The sequence below is a fragment of the Phacochoerus africanus genome, chromosome 3 (assembly GCF_016906955.1).
Source record: "Phacochoerus africanus isolate WHEZ1 chromosome 3, ROS_Pafr_v1, whole genome shotgun sequence".
Taxonomy (NCBI): domain Eukaryota; kingdom Metazoa; phylum Chordata; class Mammalia; order Artiodactyla; family Suidae; genus Phacochoerus; species Phacochoerus africanus.
Window position 1 is genome coordinate 166,811,607 of NC_062546.1, and position 24,513 is coordinate 166,836,119.

The following is a 24,513-nucleotide window of genomic DNA, read 5'->3' on the forward strand; positions in this document are numbered from 1 at the left end:
TCCTTCTATAATCAAATAATCCCATCAACTAATATAAAACTTTCTTCTCCAGAAATATAAATACCTTTGCCAAATTAGAAATAATCTCTCGGCCTTCCACTCTAGCATAGTAATCTTCATCAATCAACAATGGTTCAATGACCACTAGGATCTGAAAAAGAGAAGCTACATTATCACACCAATTACTGATGCAATACTCATGGGACAGAGTACAGGAAATTTATACTGGCCAAGAAATTGTTAATGAAGGAATAAATTAAGATTTTAATCACATAATTTCAACCCCACATAAAGATGAGTATTTGAGAGAACTGTTAACCATATAGACTTTTTTTTTTGTCTTTTTTGCTCTTTCTTGGGCCGATCCCACGGCATATGGAGGTTCCCAGGCTAGGGGTTGAATCAGAGCTGTAGACACCAGCCTACACCACAGCCACAGCAACGTGGGATCCGAGGCGCGTCTGCAACCTACACCACAGCTCACGGCAACGCCAGATCATTAGCCCACTGAGCAAGGGCAGGGACCAAACCCGCAACCTCATGGTTCCTAGTCGGATTCGTTAACCACTGCGCCACGACGGGAACTCCAACCATATAGGCTATTAAACACACACATATACACACACACCTGTCCGAACTTTACAATTCTAAGTCATAATTACTACCAGCAAAAAATGGTTCTTAGCACTAAGTGGCACAGTAGAGAAACACATATTTTCTCATCCTAATATCAAGAAAAGCAAATTTTAAAATATGAGTAATGTGAACCCAACACATAAGATGGCAAAAAGTTACATCTATTTATGTATATATTTGTACATGTGTGAGGCATGCTTGTGCAAAAAGAAAAAGATCTGGAGGGTATGTAAATTTAACACTGGTTACTGAATAATTTTAAAGAAGCTGAAATTTCCCTTTTTAGTATAAAAGTAAGGAGTTCCTGTCATGGCCCACTGGTTAATGAACCCAACTAGGAACCATGAGGTTGCGGGTTCCATCCCTGGCCTTGCTCAGTGGGTTAAGGGTCTGGCATTGCTGTGAGCTGTGGTGTAGGTTGCAGACATGGCTGGGATCTTGCCTTGCTGTGGCTCTGGCGTAGGCCAGTGGCTATAGCTCCGATTAGACCCCTAGCCTGGGAACCTCAATGTGCCACGGGAGCGGCCCTAGAAAAGGCAAAAAAATAAAAATAAAAAAATAAAGGTATACCATCAGCTATTATTGTTTTAGAGTTTTAAATTTTCATAAATACATCTAAATAAGCTGGTTAAAAAAAAAAGTCCACAAATTCCTTTTATGTTAAAAACACCAAACCATTAGAAACACAAATTGAAAACAAACCTTGTGCACATATGGGCGAACTAAATCATCAAGTTTGTATAATATTCTATCGATAACTTTCACAAGCAAATGACGTTCTTGATCCTCAAGTGTAGGAGACATCAGCAGAGGAAGAATCTGATTAAACAAAGGACCAGCTCCAAACTCACGAGCTTTATCAGTAATCTGACGCAATGCAGCCTGGAGAAAAAAAAAATTATAAAGGCATGTTTCTTTATAATAAACATTTTGCATAAGCAAATTAGTCATTCCATGGTTTTCTCTAACTAGTGGAATGAAGTTTATTCCCATCAAAATTATTCTGAAGTTTGAACTCCTATAATCAAAGCTCAAATGTTTTCAGTTAATTCAAAAAGGATAATAGAGTAAGAGTGTAACATAAAACTCAACTTCCCCTAAAGAATCAATCATCTTCAAGCCACATATAATACTAATACAATTCACAATGCAATTCAACTATAATAAAAAAAATTTTTTTTAAATACTGACACAATTCCCCCAAATAATTCCACTAATTACCTTATTAGACTCTTCAGGCTCTGAGGATAAAATGGATTATCTCTAAGACTACATGATGTAATGATTTAATAAACTGGTACTTACCTTTCTCATTGGAGGTGTTCCATTCTTAATTTTTAAAAGTAACTTCATTATTTTTCTCTCTTTTTGCTCTTCTGGACTAAGGGTTGATTCATCAACATCAACCTAATAGGAAAAAGTAAAAAATTTAAAAGGTAGGTGGAGATTAGGATTTTTAACAACTAAATAAAAAGTAACACTTTTTAAATCAACTATAATTTAAAACAGTAAACCTTTTTTAAAAATTACTATTTTATCTCTGCTATTATCACTTACCAAGAGTTTATCAAAGTACTGAATATCATCAGGTTTTAAAAACGGAAGATTTCCAGATGGCTGGTCATTAACACTTTTCATAGTTCTATCTTCAGTTTGCATGTGGAAACCAGTCATACCACCCAAAGGTGTTGGAGTTGCTGTCAGCTTTCGAGCTGGAGTTCGAATAGGAACATAACCAGCTGGAGGAGGAAGCACCTAATAGAATTAAAAGACGGTTTAGGATTTCCTTAACTTTATAAAGAACAACATAACTGAATAATATTTGCACTTAGGAAGCTTTTTGCTTAGAGACAAGAATTAATTAACATTGACTTGACTTTTCCATCTTCATTTTAAAATATGACAAATATTAATATTTCTTATTGAATTTAAATTAACTTTATCAGAAGTGTGGGGGAATGAAGAGATACACAAAGTAGGCTTATGAAATTTTCATCACTTTCAAACAATCTATGTAAACGTGTTACTGAGCCAATGTCATATAAATGAAAATAAGCTCACAGTGCACATATATAATGTATAAATGTTCATATTTTAATAAAAATTAGAAATCATTCATATAAATCTCTGCATCATAAAAGCAAATCACTACTTAAGTTGCCCTACAAAAACGAGCTAACTGCATAAACACTAAAACCAAAATATTTAGCAAAGCCCTGTAAAATACACACCGTTTGACTAAACCCCAAAAAATTCACTACAGATTCACAGAGGATTTCCCCCTCCTACTGATAAAGAAATCAATAAATGCAATTAAGACAGACACCCAGGTAGTTGATAGTAGGTTCCTGACTACGCCCACAGCATTACATGGAGTCTTTAAATAAGTTATAAAGCAGTAATTCCATGCATACTTAAAATAGACACTCTAATGCTAACTGAACTGGGGGGAGGGAGGTATTACATACATACCAACTGTTAAAGAGCAATAGGTATTAGCAGAAAAGGCTCTGTATGTAGACCATCAAATGACTTAGGTTTCAGCCCTAGTACAACCTCAGCTACATGACCACCTTTTCATCAGCAAAATGTCCCTGAGAACAGGCACCTAGAGAATTTTATAGTTCAAGCAAAATAAAGTTGCTATGGTAAAAAAAGCATTCTTTGTGTTCACTGGAAATCCATGAACTTAAATACACAAGATCTTGTGAGGTACCAAGTACAATAACCATGATCTAATATGAAATTAATCCTGGGACTGCTGATAAACTGAAGCAACAAGCTATTCCATACCCCCAATGCAGCAGTTCTCAAAATGTGGTCCTAGAAGTCTTTGAGATTTCGCACCTTCTAAAAGTAATAAAAACTTCAAGTCATTCATTTCTTTTCATCTCTACTACTTGGAAACAGCTAAAGAATGAAACAGCAGTAGTAAATGTGGGCAAGACCATTGCAAACTTGACCAGTTAGTATTTTCAAAGAATATTTAAAATAAAATCTACATCCTAAAAACTGCCACATTCATATTTACTGTTATTACCTTATATCCTTCTGGGAACATAGCATCTAATTCTTCATCAGACAGTGGACGATTTCTCTCATCAATTTCTCTCTCCCAACGCCAAGCCTGAAGCTGTTCAGGAGTCATACTCATTATGTGACCTACCGAAAAAGCAATTTGTGTAATGATCCAAATTTAGCATTACATGGGTCCTTGCGATATAAGACAGTTAAGATCAATTCTAACATTAATTGTATCTATCTATATATATATATATACATATGTAGTTTTTTTCGTTGTTTTTTTTTTCTTTGCTTTTTAGGGCCACACCCACGGCACATGGAGGTTCCCAGGCTAGGGGTTGAACTGTAGCTACAGCTGTTGACCTACACCACAGCCACAGCAATGCCAGATCCAAGTCGAGTCTGCGACCTACAACATGGCTCATGGCAACGCCAGACACTTACACCACTGAATGAGGCCAGGGATCAAGCCTGCAACCTCATGGTTCCTAGTTGGATTCATTTCCACTGTGCCAGGATGGGAACTCCTACATTTATATTATAAACTCAAACCAAGATTTCATTTTTATGTTCTGTTAGTCTTGCTAAAAACAGGCATTAATGGCACACAAAAAAACACAAAGAAAAAATGCAAAATATTAACAGGGAAAAAAACTATTTCTAATCATAAAATCAAAACTATTTCCAATCATACCTGGAGTAGGGGTAGCCATGTTCATGGCTGGTGTGCCAATTGGTGTTTTTCCAGGGGTCAGAACAGGAGTGCTTCCACCCATCTGACTAGCTGGTGTTTCATCCCAACGTGACTTCCTTTTACTGGCTCCAGGAGTTGGTGTTTCACCAATGGAATCTCCGCCTCGATCTGTTCGAGGAGTCTCAGCCCATCCACTTCCATGCCCAGGAGTATCTTTAAAGAAAGAATGCATAAGCATAAAATTCTACCCACTGTCAAAAAATTAAAACTTTTCAAACAACTAACACATTCACACTGATCAATTTCGGAAACAGGATATTCCTAAAATTGAGGTATATTTACGTATGGGGAGGCCCATATTGATTCTCCTTTACTATTTATTTCTTTCCACTGATTATGAAAACAATAAATAGTAACCACTAAGAAATAGAAAAACAGAACAAAGTATTTTTTTAACCACCCATAACATCACAACCCACAGAGTCATTTTATACGTCTTGAACCACTTTTCATCTCTCCACAGAGTGAGACTGCTCTGCATGTACATTTCTGTACTGCTTCTCTCATCCATTACATGTTAATAAGCACTCTGCTCTATCATAAAAAAAAAAAAAAAAATTTCTTGTTTTGACCACAGCATGCAGCGGCTTGATGTAGGATCTCATTTCCCAGACCAGGGGCTGAACTAGGGCGCAGTGGTAAAAGCACCAAATCCTAACCACTGACAACTGGGGAACTCCCAAAAATCTTCATAAAATTTTAATATAGCAGATGCAATATTAAAGCTTAACTTTGCAAAGCTAATCTCATAAACAATAAAATATAGCTTTAGAGAGTTTACGTAAAAAAGCAAGAGATTTAGGCAAATTTACACAGACAAAAGGAGATTTACCTGAGATTGGGACAAGAAGGAATAGAGAGTTATTCTTTAATGGGTATGGTTTTGGTTTGGGATGATGAGAGAGTTCCAGAAATGAATAGTGCCGATGGCTGCATAACACTTTGAATGTACTTAATGCCACTCAACTGTACACTTAAAATGGTAAATTTTATGTTTATATATAATATGTATATAATACATATTATATATTTTATATATGTATATTATACATAATATATAATATTTATATATAATATATAATAATGTTTATATATAATACCACAATAAAAAACAAAAGGTTATGGTCTACAAACTTTACTTTCTCCTAATATTCTTCCTAAAATAAATCTTAAACTTCTTTAAGTGGAAAGAATTAGGCATATAATCTACTCAGTTCTTTATCTGTCCCAAAAGCAGCTGGTTATTTAGCTGTGTAGCAAGGACTAGAGAAAACAGATTTTGACCCATAAACATACAACTCATCAAATCAACATTTCACCCAAATACACACCCAGACTCTAAGTACCTCTTTCTGTTTTGGGGGTCTCATCCCATCTGTTTTTACGAGCACTGGAAGTTGCGCCTCCATGGCCTGGTGTTGCATGGCCTGGTGTATCGCCTCGTCCAGGAGTAGCAGCTCCCGCAGGTGTGTGACTAGGTGTAGGATCCCATATTTTTGAGCCTGGGGTTGCTCCAGGAGTCTCACTTCCCTTTGCACGTCCTGGTGTCTCATCCCATCTTAGGGAAGGAGTATGTCCTGGGGTCTTAACAGAGCAATAAAATTTTATTTAATATACCCACATAAAAATAACTAGAAAACTTCTGTTAAACAAAAAAATTAAACAGAAGTTTTAGTTCATGATTAAGAGAGTGGATTATCCTGCTTAAAAGATACCTAACTTTCTAGCAAATGTGTTTATGAAAAAAAAATAATTTAAAGATTTAATTTGGAACAATGAAAAAAAGTCCTAGTTTAATAAATCAATGTATTTTGAGTAATAATCTTGGTTGTGCCACTAATGGCTCTATTAATTTTGGGAAAACATTAAGGTTTCTCTGTCTAGATCTACAATCAAAGAATTTCAGCTTTAATTATATCACCACATCTTAAACTGGGGCTTAGAGAGACCCATGGTTCCCACTAAGAATATTTGTTTTTGTTCAATTTTGTGTGTTTAATATAAGCATGTTTTGGATCTCCTGGGTAATTATTATGACTAGATATTGCCATATAATTTCGATCCTTGAGATGAGGTTATATTTATAATCACATTTATAATATTATTCTAACTGATGCTGGCAAGATTAGTAAAAAAAGATTACAAGTATGAGCTCTCATGTGACTCAGTAGGTTAAGGATCTGGCGTTGTCAGTGCAGCAGCTTGGGTGACTGCTGTGGCATGGATTTGATTCCTTGCCTGAGAACTTCCACATGCCACAAGTGTGGCAGAAAAAAAAAAAGATTACAAGCAGACTTAAGTGATCAAAGGTTCCATGGTAATTCAAACAGACAAGTAGTGAGCAATGCAGAGCATAAGACAACTTGTGTTAGCAAAAAAAAGTGCATAGTACAGACAATATATAAAAAACAGGTGATTTAGTGGAAGCAAAACAAAATTTGTATTTAAATATTGCTATTAAGTTTTGTAGTATATTTTTATATATTTCGTTTTACAGTTGGATGCTCCAGAGTTTCGAATTGGCAAAGTGAGTTAAGACTCTAGCTGTAGCACCTTGGACCACTGCAGAGGTGCAGGTTCAACACCCAGCCAGGCACAGTGAGTGGGTTAATGGATCTAGCATTGCTGCAACTGGAGTCTAGGTCACAGCACTGGCTCAGATTCAATCTCTGGCCCAGGAACTTCCATTTGCCTTAGGTGTGGCCATTAAAAAAAAAAGGTTGGATGTTCCATCCAACATAAGAAAGAGTTCCATTTCGCTTTATGTTTGCAATTTTGTGTAAGCACCATAACAATTTTAAGACTCGATATTTTTTCCTTTCAAAAGAATCTATGTATTACTTAGGTTTGAGACAGTCTCAACTAAGTGAGTAAAACACATAAATTGTTCAAAATCTCATTTTCGGCAACTGTCCCTCCTAATGAATCAAGCGGAAATAAAATTCTTTATAGTAGCCATTGTAATTTCCAGTCACAATTAGTATGGAGTTATGTGAAATGAGATTTGTTAAAGAAATCATGGTCTGGAGTTCCCACTGTGGCTCAACGGAAACAAATCTGACTAGCACACATGAGGACACAGGTTCAATCCCTGGCCTTGCTCAGTGGGAGTGGGTTTAAGGATTTGGCGTTGCTATGAGCTCTGGTGTAGGTTGCAGATGCAGCTTGGATCTGACGTGGCTGTGGCTGTGGCCAACAGCTATAGCTTCAATTCGACCCCTAGCCTGGGAACCTCCATATGCTGCAAGTGCGGCCCTTAAAAGACCAAAAAAAGAAAAAGAAAAGAAGAAAAAAGGAAAATATCATCACAATCTCTATAATTTTTATAAGACAGACATCAATTCATGTCTACTTTTCAGTTAAACAGATACCAAAAGGACAAGTTTCTCTTTCTTAATTTTATAAATTTGTACTTAATGTCAACCATAGTATTTAAATTTATATTCTGCAGAACCAAATCTTCTATATAGCGAACAAATGCAGAGTCCTTAATAGCTATCTTAAACTAAACTGTTTGGAAATTATGTTATTAGCCTTAGTGTAGCTCAATTCTGGATTTGGGAAAATACCACCATGGTCTGACAGCTTGTTCCTGATTTGTAAATAAATCTGCATTAGCCTATGCTAGTGTCAACAGTAACTAAGACGAGGGTGGTGAGCACAGAGGTCATGAAAAGTGGCTAGATCCTGAATATAAAGGTGGGGCCAGCAAAATTTATTTACAGATTGGATGTCAGATAAGAGAGTAAGAGGAGTACAAGATGACCCTGAAAAACTCTTAAGGGCTTGGTTTGAGCCAACATGAGAGCAGGATTGAGAGAGTGAGTAGGGAAAATCAATTTTAATTTGGAGATACTGATGATTCTGAAATACCTATCAAATGCACATCAAGGTGAATGTGTCAGATATGAGGAATAGAGGAGAGATGAATTTGTAAATTCGGGAGTTATCTTCAAAGACAGCATGTAAAGACAAGAGTGAGATCCTAGGGAGTTAAGTTAGGATGGAAAGGAAGTCCTAAGCATTAGAGTATCCCACATTTGAAGAAGCTGAGGAAGCTCAAGCAAATAAGACTAAAGAGCAGTAGCCAGTGAGGGGAGTATTAGGAGAATCAAGAAAAACTGAAGCCCAGAAGCTAAGAAAGTCGAGAGTATCAAAGAATGTCAAATGCTACTGGTATGCTGAAAAATGAAGACTGAGGCTTGATCCTTGGATTTAGCAATTAGGAGGTCGAGTTATCTTGACAAAAGAGGATTTGGTGGAGTAGTGCAGGCAAAAGCACAGAGTGCAAGTAGAGGCAGACAATTCATTCAAAGTATTTTGTGCTAATAAGACAGAAATGAGATGGCAGAAGGAAGTGAATGTGAGGGTCAAGAGAAGATTTCTTGCCGTGTTTTTTTTTTCTTAAGATGAAGATTGGTAAAATGCATTTGCTGATGGTAAAAAATAACTTAAGAGTACAGAAGGAAAAAAACTATGTAACACAAGAGCCTTTGAGTAATAAGAGCTGGAAAATGACATATAAGTGGAGATGGTTAGCTTTAGTGAGGTAATTAGGTTAAATGAGGTCACAAGGTTGGATCCTAATCTGATAGGACTAATGTCCTTGGAAGAGACTTCAGAGCTCACTCACTTCTCTTCACGTATACAGAGTAAAGGCCACATGAGGACAGCAAGAAGGCATACATCTGCAAGCCAGAAAGAGAGCTCTCACCAGCTACCAACCCTGGTGGCACCTTGATTTTCAAGCCTCCAGAACTGTGAGGAAATATCTTTTGTTTACGCCACCCAGTCTGTGGTTATCATGTTATGTCAATTAAAGCACATTAATATATATTCCATAAAGGAAAAAAAGTTAAAAAGAATAATAATAAAATACTAAAGGAATTACCTCTGCTTGATCCCAACTTGATAGCTTTTTTGGAGTGGCACCAGGAGTCTGATCAGCTGTTTGATCCCAACGCCGTTTTCGTTTTGAGGGAGGCTGGGATGCTGCTGCTCCATTGACGACTTTTAGTTCTCCAGCTTTAGCTTTTTCTGCTAGCTGTTGCCTAATTTCTCTCTGAAAAACATTTAAATGAACACTGAATATCTTGGATAAAGAAGATATGGTACATATATACAATGGAGTATTATTCAGCCACAAAAAAGAATGAAACAATGCCATTCCCAGGAACAAGGATGGACCTAGAGATTATCATACTAAGTAAAGTTAGTCACAGGGTGAAAAGCAAACATCATGTATCACTTATATGTGGAATCTTAAAAAAGGATACAAATTAACTTATTTGCAGAACAGAAACAGACAAAACAAACTTAGGGCTCCCAAAGGGGACGGTGGGTGGGTCTGGGGAGGGTATGTGTGCATGTGTGGGGTGTGGGTGTGTGTGTTCCCAAAGGGGATGGAGTGGGTGGGTGGGTGTGTTCCCAGAGGGGACGGGGTGTATGTGTGGGTGGGTGTGTGGTTTGGGATCAGCATGTGCACACTGCAGTATATGGAATGACTGACCAATGGGGACCTGCTGTATAGCACAGGGAACTCTACCCAACATTCTGTGATAATCTATGCGGGAAAGAATCTGAAGGAAAATGGATGTGTATATATGTCTAATTGAATCACTGTGGTAAACAGAAACTATTACAACATTGTAAATCAACCATACTTCATGAAAACTTAAAAAAACAGTATCTTTAAAACATTTTCAAAGTATTTTTATTTTAGTGCAGTCATTTCAATAGCATTTAATGCTATTTTATTCTTCATTCTGCTTTCTACGTAGTCCTATTCATTATTTTCCCTCTCCTGCCTGGTATTTTCAAATTTGTTTGTTTCTTTTAGGGCCACACCTGAGGCATATGAAGTTCCCAAGCTAGGGATCAAATTGGAGCTCCAGCTGCTGGCCTACACCACCACAGCCACACCAACTTGGGATCCTAGCCACATCTGTGACCTATAACCACAACTCATAGCAATGCAGGATCTTTACTCCACTGAGCAAGGCCAGGGATCAAACCTGCATCCCCATGAATCCTAGTTGGGTTCGTTTCCACTAAGCCACAAAGGGAACTCCTATTTTCAAGTTTTATACAGTCTTTCTACACAACAGATGAGGAAATACAGAACTTATTACATAGAGCACACTGCTTTACACAGTTAATAAAGTAAAATCTCCAATCAGTGGCAGAGAATCAAAATGCTTCCACTGAAAAATAGTTTTATTTAAAACTCATATAGGAGTTCCCATTGGGGCTCAGCAGGTTAAGAACCAGACATAGTGTCTGTGAAGATGCAGATTTGATCCCTGGCTTCACTCACTGGATTAAGGATCCAGCATTACCACAAAGATCCAGTGTAGCTGTGGCTGTGGCACAGACCTGCAGCTGCAGCTCCAATCTGACCCCTAGCTCAGGAATTTCCATACGCCACAGTGCAGCCGTAAAAAGAAAAAAAAACAAAACAAAACACAAACCTCTTATGGACAGCAATTCAGACTATGTAATAAATTAGAAAAGTGATAAAAAGTAAAAATATCAAAATTTTGTTATAACTATGTAAGTACTCCATAGAATACAGTCACAAGAAATACGTATTTTTTTTATTTATTTACTTTTGTCTCTTTTTTTGCCTTTTCTAGGGCTGCTCCCTCTGCATACGGAGGTTCCCAGGCTAGGGGTCCAATCGGAGCTGTAGCTGCCAGCCTACGCCAGAGCCACAGCAACACGGGATCCGAGCCGTGTCTGTGACCTACACCACAGCTCACGGCAACGCTGGATCCTTAACCCACTGAGTAAGGCCAGGGGTCGAACCCACAACCTCATGGTTCCTAGTTGGATTCGTTAACCACTGCGCCACGACGGGAACTCCGAACTCCTATTTATTAATTTATTGCCACTCCCACAGCATGTTTGTTTCTAGGCCAGGGATCGAACTTACGCCACAGCTATAACCAGTGACATAGCAGTGACATCACCGGATACTAACTTGACTGATCCACAAGGGAATTTCCACCCTATGATTTTAAAGTGGGGTTCTATTACTCCCATTTAATTTATTCAACAAATCTTTTATATATTCATAATAAAGTTATAGAGATTAACTATTAAAACAGTGCAATCTCTGCAGGCCAGCAGGAATTCTTCAGAATTCTCCACCCATATTCAAACTGAATTTTATGGAACAATTAGAGGCTTTTCTTTCTTTTTTTTTTTCTTTTGTCTTTTTGTCTTTTCTAGGGCTGCACTGGGGGCATATGGAAGTTCCCAGGCTAGAGGTCTAATTGGAGCTGTAGCCACTGGCCTATGCCAGAGCCACAGCAATGCCAGATCTGAGCTGTTTCTGCAACCTACACCACAGTTCACGGCAACACCGGATCCTTAACCCACTGAGCAAGGCCAAGGATCAAATCCGCAACCTCATGGTTCCTAGTCGGATTTGTTAACCACTGAGCCACGATGGGAACTCCTAGAGGCTTTTCTAAGAATGATTTTACTCTTCGACTTTCCCCTTAGACACTGACTTCAGGCACATACCATCAGTCCTCCCCCCAGACGTATCCATGATATGACTAAAGGGCCAGGTATTAGAAAAGGATAGTATAGGACTACGAAAAGCTTAATTTGGGAGGTGATACAATTTTCATTAAGGTTCTTTCTCAATTTTTATTAATACTGTTAAAGATACTACTAGTGCAGCAAAATAAAATATAAAAATATCTCAATCTCAACTTCCTTTACATTCCTTCACAACCATTAAAATATAAAGCAGGTTCACAGACCTCTTCTTTAGTTAAATGCTGTTCTCGCATTACATCCATGTAAGTCCTAGCATTCATTTTAGGATCAGGGGTCTTCCCTCCTGCAGAAAAGAACAGCAACAGGAAAGAGTACAATAAATAAAAGATAATCAGGTCCAATGGATTTATCTGCCCTGCTCTAATATTACATTATTCCATAATCATTTAATTTATTTTTTGATGGAAAACTTTAATAATTATACATCTTACTTTTTATTGAGTTTGCTGATCAATTTAACCTGTTTGAACACAAACATATCTACAGCAGTTTAAAACAAATATTTTAATGCATATAAAAACAAAATGACAACACAGTTTAGTCTTCAGAAGTGATGGGTTCCTGGGTTGCTAATCCGGAATACGTACACTTTCGTGCCTTTGTCTCCATCAGCAGTTCTGACTTCAAGCAGCAGAATAGAAGCCTAGAAAATTATCTCTTTACCATTAGTAACACTTTGGAAAGATATTTATATTCAAAACATTACCTGTTGCAAGCTGTTAAAATCCTGACTACAAGTAACTATGACTAGATAAGTTCTTCATACAATGTTCTAAAAACAGTTATAGTTTAGAAAATCTGATTTTTAAAAATATACCTCTAATCTTATTCTGATGTCATGTTACTAAAAAGGGCTTCATGCTTTTTACAGTTTCTTGACCCAGAAACATATTTTCATTTTCTTAGAAAGTATAAATAACAACTGGAAATATATTACTTGAAATATTACTTCTACCAGTTATTATTATGCACACAGAAAAAGTGGTGTACAAAGAGATGTGTTAGTCTCTTGGTTAAAGTTTCAGTATTTGCTTTTCAAACTTCAAACTATCTTAAAGAAGCCCAAACAGTATATAACACGATTCACAGAGGCACACTATTATTTTAGAAATGTGATAATTAGCTATACAAGTAGTATAGCATCACAATTTAGGAAAAAATAATAAAATTCTAAGACATTTCCTATGCTGAAGATCATGCCCAATTGGTAGTGTCATTCTTTCTGACACTAGCTCTGTTAAGACTTCCTTTGGAATACTTTTTCACCATAATCTAGAGAGGATGTGTTGAACTGCACCCTTAAGAATGCAGACAGGACTGGCATATAGCAGTACTGCTGTAGGAAAGAAATTAAGGACAGTTAGTATGGGCCTGTGAATTCTGACATACATGTTTAAATCAATTACAATTATGCAAGTAAAAAAAGAATATCCCTACTAATTCATGCAGGCTGAAAGTCTAATTTATAAACCTGCAGCAGAATCTAATTTTAAGAAACAGGCACCTAATTCTGATTTTGAAACTCACTCACCTGAGGAAAGCTTCCATCAGGCTCACTATGTCCCTTGTGCTGACCTGCACACTAAAATTAGCAAAACAGACTCGAACTATTAAAAATATCAAAGTCTTTGTATATATACTTTTGTTTTAACTTTAAGTATGCTTAGAGCAATAGGTGCATTTACTAAACTATATTTAGAGCAATATGGGGGGAGTGCTAATGTGGAAACAGTTTCTCAAAAGTAACAATCCTAAAAATCTAAGATTTGGAATGAAGACTTTCAATAATTTGAAAGTATTTTGAGCAGAAAAACATATTTGTTCAAAGTAAAGAAAGCGTACCCAAAACAAAAGTAAAAGAAAAACCTTTAACCCTTTGCGTTTCTATGGCATTGGCTCATTATTTTCTTGTCCTTCTACCTGGAAAGAAAACTGGCATTATAAAGATGAAGAATATGGCATCTGTGACTTCAACCAAATCTATACAAATCTATAATAAGGGGGATTTTAAAAAAGAAAAGCAAATTCATAAGCATGCCAAAAAAAATCAAAGGGCTAAAGACAACTTAACATAAATAAATTTCTGAATACTTATAGAAAAGTGGGAAAGAATTACCATCTGCAAAAGGATCAAGACGCTCTGGAGAAATTATCATGGTCCGCCTGTGCTTTTTGTATTCATCTTCCCGGTCTGCAATCTTCGGAGGTCGGTGCTCAGCAAATGGATCATACTGAAAAGAGGTATGTCTCATTTAATACTCACTTATTAAATAACAAGAGTATCATAAACAAAAATCAGAACACTCTACAACATGGAAAAATATTTAATAAATGACTACTAAAATTCTGTATCATTTCACCGATAAAAGCTAATGTGAAAAAATAAAGCATACGGAAATAAGACAATTTCCAGAGTTCGATCCTTCATGAAATGACTACCTTTATAAAATAAACTATTTATTTCTAATTCTCACAAATCAACTCTCCCTCAAAACATTTTAATAAACCCGACTCCTAAAATACGTGGGTTACCATGGGAATTCAGACATTCAGTTTTCTTCAGCTGAATAAACTTCAGTTTTAATTAAAAAAAAAAAAAAAAAGTCACCTGTTCTGTTGACTGTGGTATATCATTAAGCAGCGCCACAGGGGCATGATATCCTGGCTTCTTCTGACCGAGCAAACTTGTAGATGATGAGTAGTCATCGTCATCCTGCAACGAAATGCCCCCAAAAACCACAAACAAAAATTCAGAACTTAAAAACCAGAAAGTACAAAGACTCAGCATAAAATCAAAAGACAGCATGATGAAACTTAACACTTGGGTTTTCAACTCAAAAAGCTACTAAAGAAATTAAATTTAGTTCTCTATTCTCTTAAAAAATATTAAAACAAGGAACACCTCCTGTGAAAATCAATTAAAAGTAGGTATGGACTAGAAAAACCTGAGTATTTCATTTTCTCACAGACAGCATAATGAACTTTGTTTTTCAAATCTGGAAACTACAGTTTATTCAGAACTCTCCAGTTTTCATGTCTTTTTTTTCTTTTTTGTCTTTTGTCTTTTCAGGGCCGCACCCACAGCATATGGAGGTTCCCAGTCTAGGGGTCTAATCAGAGCCACAGCTGCCAGCCTACGCCAGAGCCACAGCAATGCGGGATCCAAGCCTCATCTGCGACCTATACCACAGTTCATGGCAACACTGGATCCCCAACCCACTGAGCAAGGCCAGGGATCAAACCCGAAACCTCATGGTTTCTAGTCGGATTTGTTTCCACTGAGCCACAATGGGAAGTCCTGGTTTTCATGTCTTTTTAACTCTTGGGTTTTTTTGTTCATGTTTTAACCACAGAAACAAAATGTAATTAATTTTTAATGTATTTATTTCCCAAGTATATTTAAACAGAACAATGTTTTGTTATTACTTGACCAGTGTAAGAAGTGCAACAATAGGCAACTCTCAAGAACTTAACACATTTATTTTTGTCGTATAGGAAAAATGATCACATTGTATGCCAACTATACTTCAGTAAAACTTAAAAATATTAAGAGTGCACAAATTTCATAACAACAACAAAAAATGAAATGACAGGAGTTCCCAAATGGCCTAGTAGTCAGCATTGTCACTGCTATGGCTTGGGTCACTGCTGTGGTGTGGGTGCTATCCAGGGCGCAACAACTTGTGCACGTCCACATGCCATGACCACAGACAAAAAAAAAGTGCTAATCATAAAATAAAACACAGCTTGAATTCCATAAAAATAACAAGTTTCATTATCTCTATACATAAAATGTTACTAGATCACATAAAAATTAGTTATTTCACCAAATTTGGATGTTTGGGATGGTGTGACAAAATATAAGCTATGTGTAATACATAAAAACTCTTTAAGAGGTGTATTTCGAATTGAGAGGTGGCCATCTTCCAGAGTAACTAAAATAGACCCAAAAAAAGCCATTAATGTCAGTAGGAAGAGGAATTCCCACTATGACACTGAGGGTTATGGATCTGGCGTTGTCTCTATGACAGGGTTCAATTCCCAGCCCAGTGCAGCGGGTTAAGGACCCAGCCTTGCCACAGCTGTGGTGTAGTTTACAGCTGTAGCTTGGATATGATCCTTGGCCTGGGAACTATCATATGCCATGACTATGGTCAAATATGTATATGACAAGTACATAAGTAACAAGAAAGAGTCTATTCATATTAAGATGCCATGGGGGAAAAAAACAGCACCAAGCACAAGTCAGATATCAAAAGTCACAAGGACAGATGGCTATTGAACATGAAGTCACTCATTAGGCTACTCTAGATAGAGCTCAGTAGGTAACAATAAGGATTTACTTTACAATGGTTAATGATTTGCAGGTACTTTGCTGGATAAACAAAGTAGCTTAGTTTTAACATAAAGATTCAGAACTGAACACAACCAGGAGCTTCTTAGAGGAGGACACTTTTAACAGTTTTATCCTCCCAAAGATCTCCTTATCTCCAAATTGTCTCCCCAGATTAAAACAGATGACTCAAACAGAGGACTCCTTTATATGTCTTCCTCTCCGTCAAAAAAAATGCTTGGACTTTTTGTATAGTTTGTAACTTACATCTTCAAGTTCAGTTGCAGCAATTGATGTCACGTATCCAGCAAACCTGCTGTCACTTCCACCATAAATTTCCTGGTCATAGTAACCTGTAGAATCAAGGCCCACTCCTTGAGCTTCATCAAGAGCTGCCTTCTTGCCTTGAATTTCTCGAATCTGTGCTTCAATATCTAGAAGAAAATTAATAGATCTTGATTTCATTTTCCAAAAAGCATTCAACATAATGCATTTCTCTGATAGGTATTATTATTAAAAAAACTGTTCTAAATACAGGAACTTTAAAAAGTAACCATACTATAAGAGATTACAACAACTATACACAAGTACTGGCTTTTAATAAATTTAATACATCTCCCAACTCAACAGACAATACTTACACACACAAGAAATGCTTACTATTTCATCAACTATAAATTACTCTTTAAGAATGGACTACCAGGAGTTCCCATCGAGGTTCAGCAGTTAATGAACCCAACCAGTATCCATGAGGATGCAGGTCAGATCCCTGGCCTTGCTCAGTGGGTTATGGCTCCAGCGTTGCTGTGCGCTGTGGTTTTAGGTGGAAGATGCAGTGGGATTCTATGTTGCTGTGGCATAGGCTGGTGGCTACAGCTCCAGTTCGACCTCTAGCCTGGGAACTTCCATATGCCGGAGGAGTGGCCCTAAAAAGACAAAAAAAAAAAGAATGGACTACCAAAGCTTATTAAACTACTGCTGAATTCTAACCTTTTCCTAACTGAAAAATAATACTGTTGATGTTGATTATGGATCAAGAACAACACTAAAGATTGTTTAAACTCTACACTATCAGGAAAGTAAATATAGTACTATGGAGAGTGGTTCTTGACCTTGAATGTGCAACAAACTGTCTACAGATTTTGATTCTCTTAGAACGCAATAGGCATAGATCAGATACAAGTTTCTACATTCCTAACGAGCTCCCAGGTGGTGTCCTAACCATCTTCAATAGTAAAACAATAAAGCTTTAATTCTTTTTTTCTGGCCACACTTGTGGCATTTTGAAGTTCCTGGGCCGGGGTTGAATGTGAGCTGCAGCTGTGACCTGAGCCGCAGCTGCAACAATGCCAGATCTTTCAACCCACTGTGCCCTTGAACCCACACCTCCTCAGGGACCTGACTCACTGCAGTGGGATTCTTAACCCACTATGCCACAGAACTCCAAGTTTAAATTCTTAAGCATAGAATGCAGATCCCTACACAGCTTGGCTGCAACCATTTTACATTAGTGTTAAGATTTTAAGAATCAAAATGCCTGACTTCAAATACTCTCTACTATTTAATGCATTATTTAACCTATGTGTCTCGGTAACCAACAACAGAGAAGTTTTAAGGATTATATGACACAATAAGCATGAAACACTTAAGCATTCAATGAATGAATTAACGTGTGTCTCGCTCCCCAAGAACCGTTTCTATTCTCATAGGAATGATATTCAGAAGATACACATTTGCTGAAATATCAACTCTTCTCAATAGCTTTTTTAATTTTTTTCAAGACTGATAAAAATTCAAACAGCCCAATGAACACCCATATACTCCTCCCTATATTCAAGTGTTTATTTACATGAGATAAAGCAAATATACACGTATACATGTAACTTTTCTAAACCATTTAAAACCCCTAGTATTTCAGCCTTATTTCCAGACTTAGGTAGGGTCCTATCCGACAAAACCACAGTAGTTTAGCATGCTTAAGAAATTAAACCTTGGGAGTTCCCGTCGTGGCGCAGTGGTTAACGAATCCCACTAGGAACCATGAGGTTGCGGGTTCGGTCCCTGCCCTTGCTCAGTGGGTTAAAGGATCCGGCGTTGCCATGAGCTGTGGTGTAGGTTGCAGACGCGGCTCGGATCCCATGTTGCTGTGGCTGTGGTGTAAGCCAGCGGCTACAGCTCTGATTAGACCCCTAGCCTGGGAACCTCCATATGCCGCAGGAGCGGCCCTAGAAAAGGCAAAAAGACAAAAAAAAAAAAGAAAGAAAAAAAAATTAAACCTTGGAGTCCCTGCTATGACTCAGAGGATTAAGAATCCAACTGCAATGGCCTGGGTCACTGCAAGGGCACAAGTGCTATCTCGGGCCTGGCACAGTGGGTTAAAGGATCCCATGTTGCCACAGTTGTGGTTTAGGTCACAGCTATGGCTCAGATTCAATCCCTGGCCAGGGAACTTCCATATGCACTGGGTGTGGCCATTAAAAAAAAAAATGAAACCTTGATATGACATCTAAAATATAATCCAGTTTCCTATTTCCCCAAGTATCCTAGGAACATCCTTCACAGATGTTCTTTGATTCCTGATCCAATCAAGAACCAGGCACTGCATTTAGTTGTCCTGTATCTTCTGTCTCCTTTAATACAGACTAGTCTTCCAACCTTTTTAAAGTCGTTTTTGACACTAAGTTTAAATTACAAACCAATGGTTCTTTTTTTTTTTTTTTAGGGCTGCACCTGCAGCATATGGAGTTTCCCAGGTTAGGGGTTGAATCAGAACTGTAGCCACTGGCCTAAGCCACAGCAACGCCGATCCAAATTGCATCTGTGACCTACACCACAGCTCATGGCAAAGCCAGATCCTCAACCCACTGACCAAGGCCAAGGATCAAACCTGCAACCTCTTGGACGCTAGTCAGATTGTTTCCACTGAGCCACAACTGGAATTCCTAATGTTTCACCTCAATAATCTGAATAATATATAGACAGGTGTGTAGAGAAACAAAGAGTTTCTACTGCCAACAGTCTGTAGCCTAACAAACAGATGCTTCAATTCTGGCCAGCTCATAACCTTCAACGGAATTAAGTCCTTTGATACCAGGCACTTTTTTAAAAGCTCATTTACTAGTTAGCAAGGTCCAGAAGGAAAAATTTCAAGAGACATAATGCAAATGCCCAACCCCAATCCCCAGCTAAGGGAGAAAACCTCTGTAGTTCCTCAAGGTAAGTGTGATTTAAAGTAGAAAATGTAGGAGTTCCTGTAGTGGCTTAGTGGTTAACGAGTCCGACTAGGAACCATGAGGCTGCAGGTTCGATCCCTGGCCTCGCTCAGTGGGTTAAGGATCCGGCATTGCTGTGCGCTGTGGTGTAGGTTGCAGACGTGGCTCGGATCCAGTGTTGCTGTGGCTCTGGCGTAGGTGGGCGGCTACAGCTCCGACTGGACCCCTAGCCTGGGCACCTTAGCCTGGGCACCTCTATATGCCAAGGAGGCGGCCCTAGAAAAGACAAAATAAATAAATAAAGTAGAAAATGTAAGAGTTCCCATTGTGGCTCAGCGATTAATGAACTCAACTAACATCCATGAGGATGCAGGTTCAATCCCTGGCCTCGCTCATTGGGTTAAGGATCCAGAGTTGCCGTGGGCTGTGGTGTAGGTCGAAGATGCAGAATAGATCCTGCGGTACTGTGGCTGTGGAGTAGGCTGGCGGCTACAGCTCCAACTGGACCCCTAGCCTGGGAACCTCCATATGCCACAAGTGCGACCCTAAAAAAAAAGACCAAAAAAAAAATTAAATTAAATTATCATAAAGTAGAAAATGTAGTAAATATCTAGTTACTGCAAGGCACAGCTTGTGGGGGCAAGTTTCAGAAACTCAAAGTAATGTAATATGTTTAATACTGAAATCAGTAGCCCTATTGTAAATACACCTCAAAATTTTTATACTGTGTCGCAGCACCACTATCTCTAGTTGTTTTTCTGACAATTCTCTCCTCAAAACTGTTTCAGCAGGCTAGGCAGCCAGGAGCCTCTGCCGTGATTAATCACAAAATGAAATATCCACATTTGAACTGGGTCATTCATTCATTCTTTTGTCTACTTCTGTTTCTGTCTTAAGTATTGTGTGTATATATGTAAGTTTTAACCTGTATTTGCTCCCCTCCCCCACCCCCAGGAACACTTTTCTCCTGGAATACAGAAGAGAGCTCTCAGGGGTTAGTAAAATTGACTAAAGGGTGAGCGGAGATCTATTCTTTATTTTTTACTTTCTGAACACTTCCATCTTAGAAATGTTTGTGGCTTTTTTATTTTATTTTTGCCTTTTGTCTTTTTAAGGCTGCACTCGAGGCACATGGAGGTTCCTGGATTTGGAGCTGAATCGGAGCTACAGCTGCCGGCCTACGGCCACAGCCACAGCCACAGCCACAGCACCACCAGATCCAAGCCGCGTCTGCGACCCACACCACAGCTCATGGCAACACTGGATCCTTAACCCACTGAGCAAGGCCAGGGATTAAACCTGCGTCTTCATGAATACTAGTCGGGTTTGTTAACCCCTGAGCCATGACAGGAATTCCTGTTTGTGGCTTTAAAAAAAAAAAAAATAGGTGCATGTATCACTTTAAGTAAATAAAGAACCACAAATGCTTTTTTTTTTTCTTTTAAAGAACCACAAGGAGTTTCCGTGGCTCAGTGGTTAACGAATCCGACTAGGAACCATGAGGTTGCGGATTTGATTCCTGGCCTTGCTCAGTGGGTTGATGATCTGGCGTTGCCGTGAACTGTGGTGTAGGTTGCAGACTCGGCTTGGATCCTGTGTTGCTGCGGCTCTGGTGTAGGCTGATGGCTACAGCTCTGATTCGATCCCTAGACTGGGAACCTCCATATGCTGTGGGTGTGGCCCAAAAAAAGACCAAAAAAAAAAAAAAGAACCACAAATGCTACTGATATCAGGATCCAGGCAGGAAACACAGGTCAATCAGGCCAGCCAAATATTGTGCAAATCACCACTCTATAGCATCAGTGTGTGCAGGAGCTCCCATCACGGCTCAGTGGGTTAAGAACCCAACACAGTATCTCTGAGGATGGGAATTCAATCCCTGGCCTTGCTAAATGGATTAAGGATCGGCACTGCTGCAAGCTGTGGCATAGGTTGCAGATTCAGCTTGGATCCGGTGTTGCTGTGGCTACGGTGTAGCCCAGCAGCAGCAGCTCCAGATTTAACCCCTAGCCTGGGAACTTCTATACGCCACAGGTGCAGCCATAAAAAAAAAGCCAGCAGTGGGGTCTACTAACCCCTTACATTGACACCTGGGGCATCTGTTCCAAGGACACACTGCTAGGCCTCAGATAAACTAAATCAGAAACTCTGCATTGTTAAAAAACACTCCAGGAAGCTCTTATCTAGCTCATCATCCCTCCTTTTCTGGCCCCAGCCCTCTCTCACCAAAATCATCCATTTTATACTTTGTTCCAAGTCAAGTACAACTAAAAAACCAGAAAATGGGTACTGTCTCACAAAAATTGCATCACATCTATCATTATGCAGCTTGCCTCCCCCCGCCACTTAACATATCACAGACAGCTTAATTTTCCTTCTAAAGAACTTCTCCATCCTGTTTTTCAGCAGCTATTATCCTTTATTTGGATAATATATTTATTCAGCAACTACTTTCATCTACTGAATTTCACCTACTGATTTTATGTACTTGCTGTTTAGCAAGTTTTCTTACAAAGGTACACAAATATTGAGTTAGCTTTTGTATAAAGCCTGTATGTATCACCACTAGATACCTATTAAATCAAAACTTAGCAACAAAATTACCTAGCTCAAAATCTTCTGGATTAGGCAACTGTTCATAGTTAGTAATTCTGAAGGGGAGTTTATTACTAAATTTCTCTGGTTGTTTACGTAGTTCAACCAGTTACTGTTTCTGTATGTTTATATGGATAAAAAAATCCAAAAGCTAGTGGGGTTTGTTTCGCATTATAAACTGCAGCACATTTACACAAATTGTTATCCACAAAATTACAACAGATTTTACAAAACTCACCAGTTATGCAAATCATAGAATAATTAAAAACTAGAAAACTCAGAATATTTTAATATGCCAAAATATTAAATGTAATACACTCAAATATTTAGGAGCAAACAAATGTGTCAATGTTTATAAATGATAACTGTGTGTTTTGTCCCCAAAATATATTTTAAGAGTTTTAACAGTATAGTATATATATGTATGTGTATGTGTAGCCTTTTTAGGGCAGTATCCGTGGCGTATGGAAGTTCCCAGGCTAGGGGTCGAATGGAGCCCTAGCTGCCAGCAACGCCAGATCCTTAACCCACTGAGCGAGGCCAGGGATCGAACCCTTGTCCTCATGAATACTATACTGGTTGGATTTGTTACCGCTGAGCCACAATGTGAACTCCCAAAATATATAAAATTAGCAGAACAAATAGAGCAAAATATTAAGAACTAGTAAAGCTGGGCAATGTGTTCATTATACTTTTCCTACACTATACATTTCATAATAAAAATGTAACTTTCAGGAGTTCCCGTCATGGCGCAGTGGTTAAAGAAACCGACTAGGAACCATGAGGTTGCGGGTTCGGTCCCTGCCCTTGCTCAGTGGGTTAACGATCCGGCGTTGCCGTGAGCTGTGGTGTAGGTTGCAGACGCGGCTCGGATCCGGCGTTGCTGTGGCTCTGGCGTAGGCTAGTGGCTACAGCTCCGATTGGACCCCTAGCCTGGGAACCTCCATATGCCGTGGGAGCGGCCCAAAGAAATAGCAAAAAGACCAAAAAGAAACAAAAAAACAAAACAAACAAACAAAAAAAAATGTAACTTTCCACCTGTAGAGTTCATTAAAAGTAATTTTCCAAATATTTCTCTCTAGCAAAGGTTTGTAAAATTCCAGCTTCAAATTTTATAAACATTCTACATCTCTGGGAAAGACAAGTTGTCTCTAACTCATTTTCAAAGCTATCTAATACTAAATTATAGCTACTGGTATGCAAGTATTCCTATATTTTCTTAAATGCAACTGACTAAAAATAAGCAAATAGTTTTGTTTGTTTGTTTTCTGCCTTTTTGTCTTTTTAGGGCTGCACCCAACAGTATATGGAGGCTCCCAGGCTAGGGGCTGAATCAGAGCTATAGCTGCCAGCCTATACCACAGCCACAGCACCACGGGACCTGAGCCACATCTGGAACCTACAACCACAGCTCACAGCAACACTGGATCCTTAACCCATTGAGCAAAGCCAGAGATCGAACCCACACCCTCATGGATACTAGTTGGGTTCGTTAACCACTGAGCCACAACAGGAACTCCAGCAAAAAGATATTTTCTGACAACAAATGATTTTGAAAGCATAAGACTTGCTAGCAAGTATGAAAAAAAATGAGGGAACATACCCAAAAGAATAACCAGATGTGTAAAATATTAAATACAAGACTTGAGGAGACAAAGACAGAAGGAAATGTTTATGCTAATCGCTCTCTAGTTCAATGACAAACATGAACAAATATTCCATTTTTACCTAATCCTTTTTCAATATAGAATCTTTGTAATTCAAGACATTCAGATGTGAAAATAGAGAAAATGGACACTGTGTGCTAGAAACTGGACAAGAAACCAGGATCTCCTAGTGACCACAAATATGACTGCCAAGAGCTGGTACTCTAATCCACTCAAATCAATAACATTCCAGTCTTCATATAGTATGTATCAATTGTTTATACCTCTTTATTACCAAGTAACATTCCATAATTTTACAGTGTGTTCATCCATTCTCTATTTGAGCAATATTCAAGTTGTCTGCAGTTTGTAGAGACACAAATAAAGCTGCTATAAACAATAATGTACAGGTTTTTGTGAGAACGTACATTTGAATACCACTTGGGTAAACACCTAGGAGTAGGATCACTGGGACTTATAAAAAGTACGTTTAATTTTATCAGAAACTTTTGGAGCCCTTTTAGTGGGTTTACTTAAGAAAATATAAGGATAGAGGAGAGCTGAATTATTTTGTGCAACAGAAGAATTCTGAGAAATGAAATGGAGAAGAGAAACTACAGGAAAAAGTAAAATGAAGAAAAGTTGGGATTGGAGTTCCCGTTGTGGCTCAGTGGTTAACGAATCTGACTAAGAACCATGAGGTTGCAGGTTCGATCCCTGGCCTATCTCAGTGAGTTAAGG

The 24,513-nt window shown here is 38.3% G+C and overlaps 1 protein-coding gene across 6 annotated transcripts in view; it reads right to left on the reverse strand.

Moving 5' to 3' along the window:
* The window catches only part of SF3B1 (splicing factor 3b subunit 1), a 62,832-nt gene that overhangs the window by 11,662 nt on the left and 26,657 nt on the right, over positions 1 to 24,513 (reverse strand). For 2 of the 6 annotated variants that reach the window (XM_047773141.1, XM_047773144.1), the window contains exons 2-13: positions 16,587 to 16,753; positions 14,595 to 14,699; positions 14,103 to 14,217; positions 12,190 to 12,269; positions 9,306 to 9,476; positions 5,761 to 5,998; positions 4,355 to 4,567; positions 3,677 to 3,798; positions 2,194 to 2,391; positions 1,942 to 2,043; positions 1,339 to 1,518; positions 65 to 151 (exon numbers count right to left, since the gene is read on the reverse strand). In XM_047773141.1, the coding sequence (XP_047629097.1) occupies positions 65 to 151; positions 1,339 to 1,518; positions 1,942 to 2,043; positions 2,194 to 2,391; positions 3,677 to 3,798; positions 4,355 to 4,567; positions 5,761 to 5,998; positions 9,306 to 9,476; positions 12,190 to 12,269; positions 14,103 to 14,217; positions 14,595 to 14,699; positions 16,587 to 16,753 (1,778 nt within the window). Of the gene's footprint in view, positions 1 to 64; positions 152 to 1,338; positions 1,519 to 1,941; positions 2,044 to 2,193; positions 2,392 to 3,676; positions 3,799 to 4,354; positions 4,568 to 5,760; positions 5,999 to 9,305; positions 9,477 to 12,189; positions 12,270 to 12,417; positions 13,821 to 14,102; positions 14,218 to 14,594; positions 14,700 to 16,586; positions 16,754 to 24,513 lie in introns of those variants that run through there. The other 4 variants (XM_047773143.1, XM_047773142.1, XM_047773146.1 and 1 more) reach the window with 4 other exon arrangements.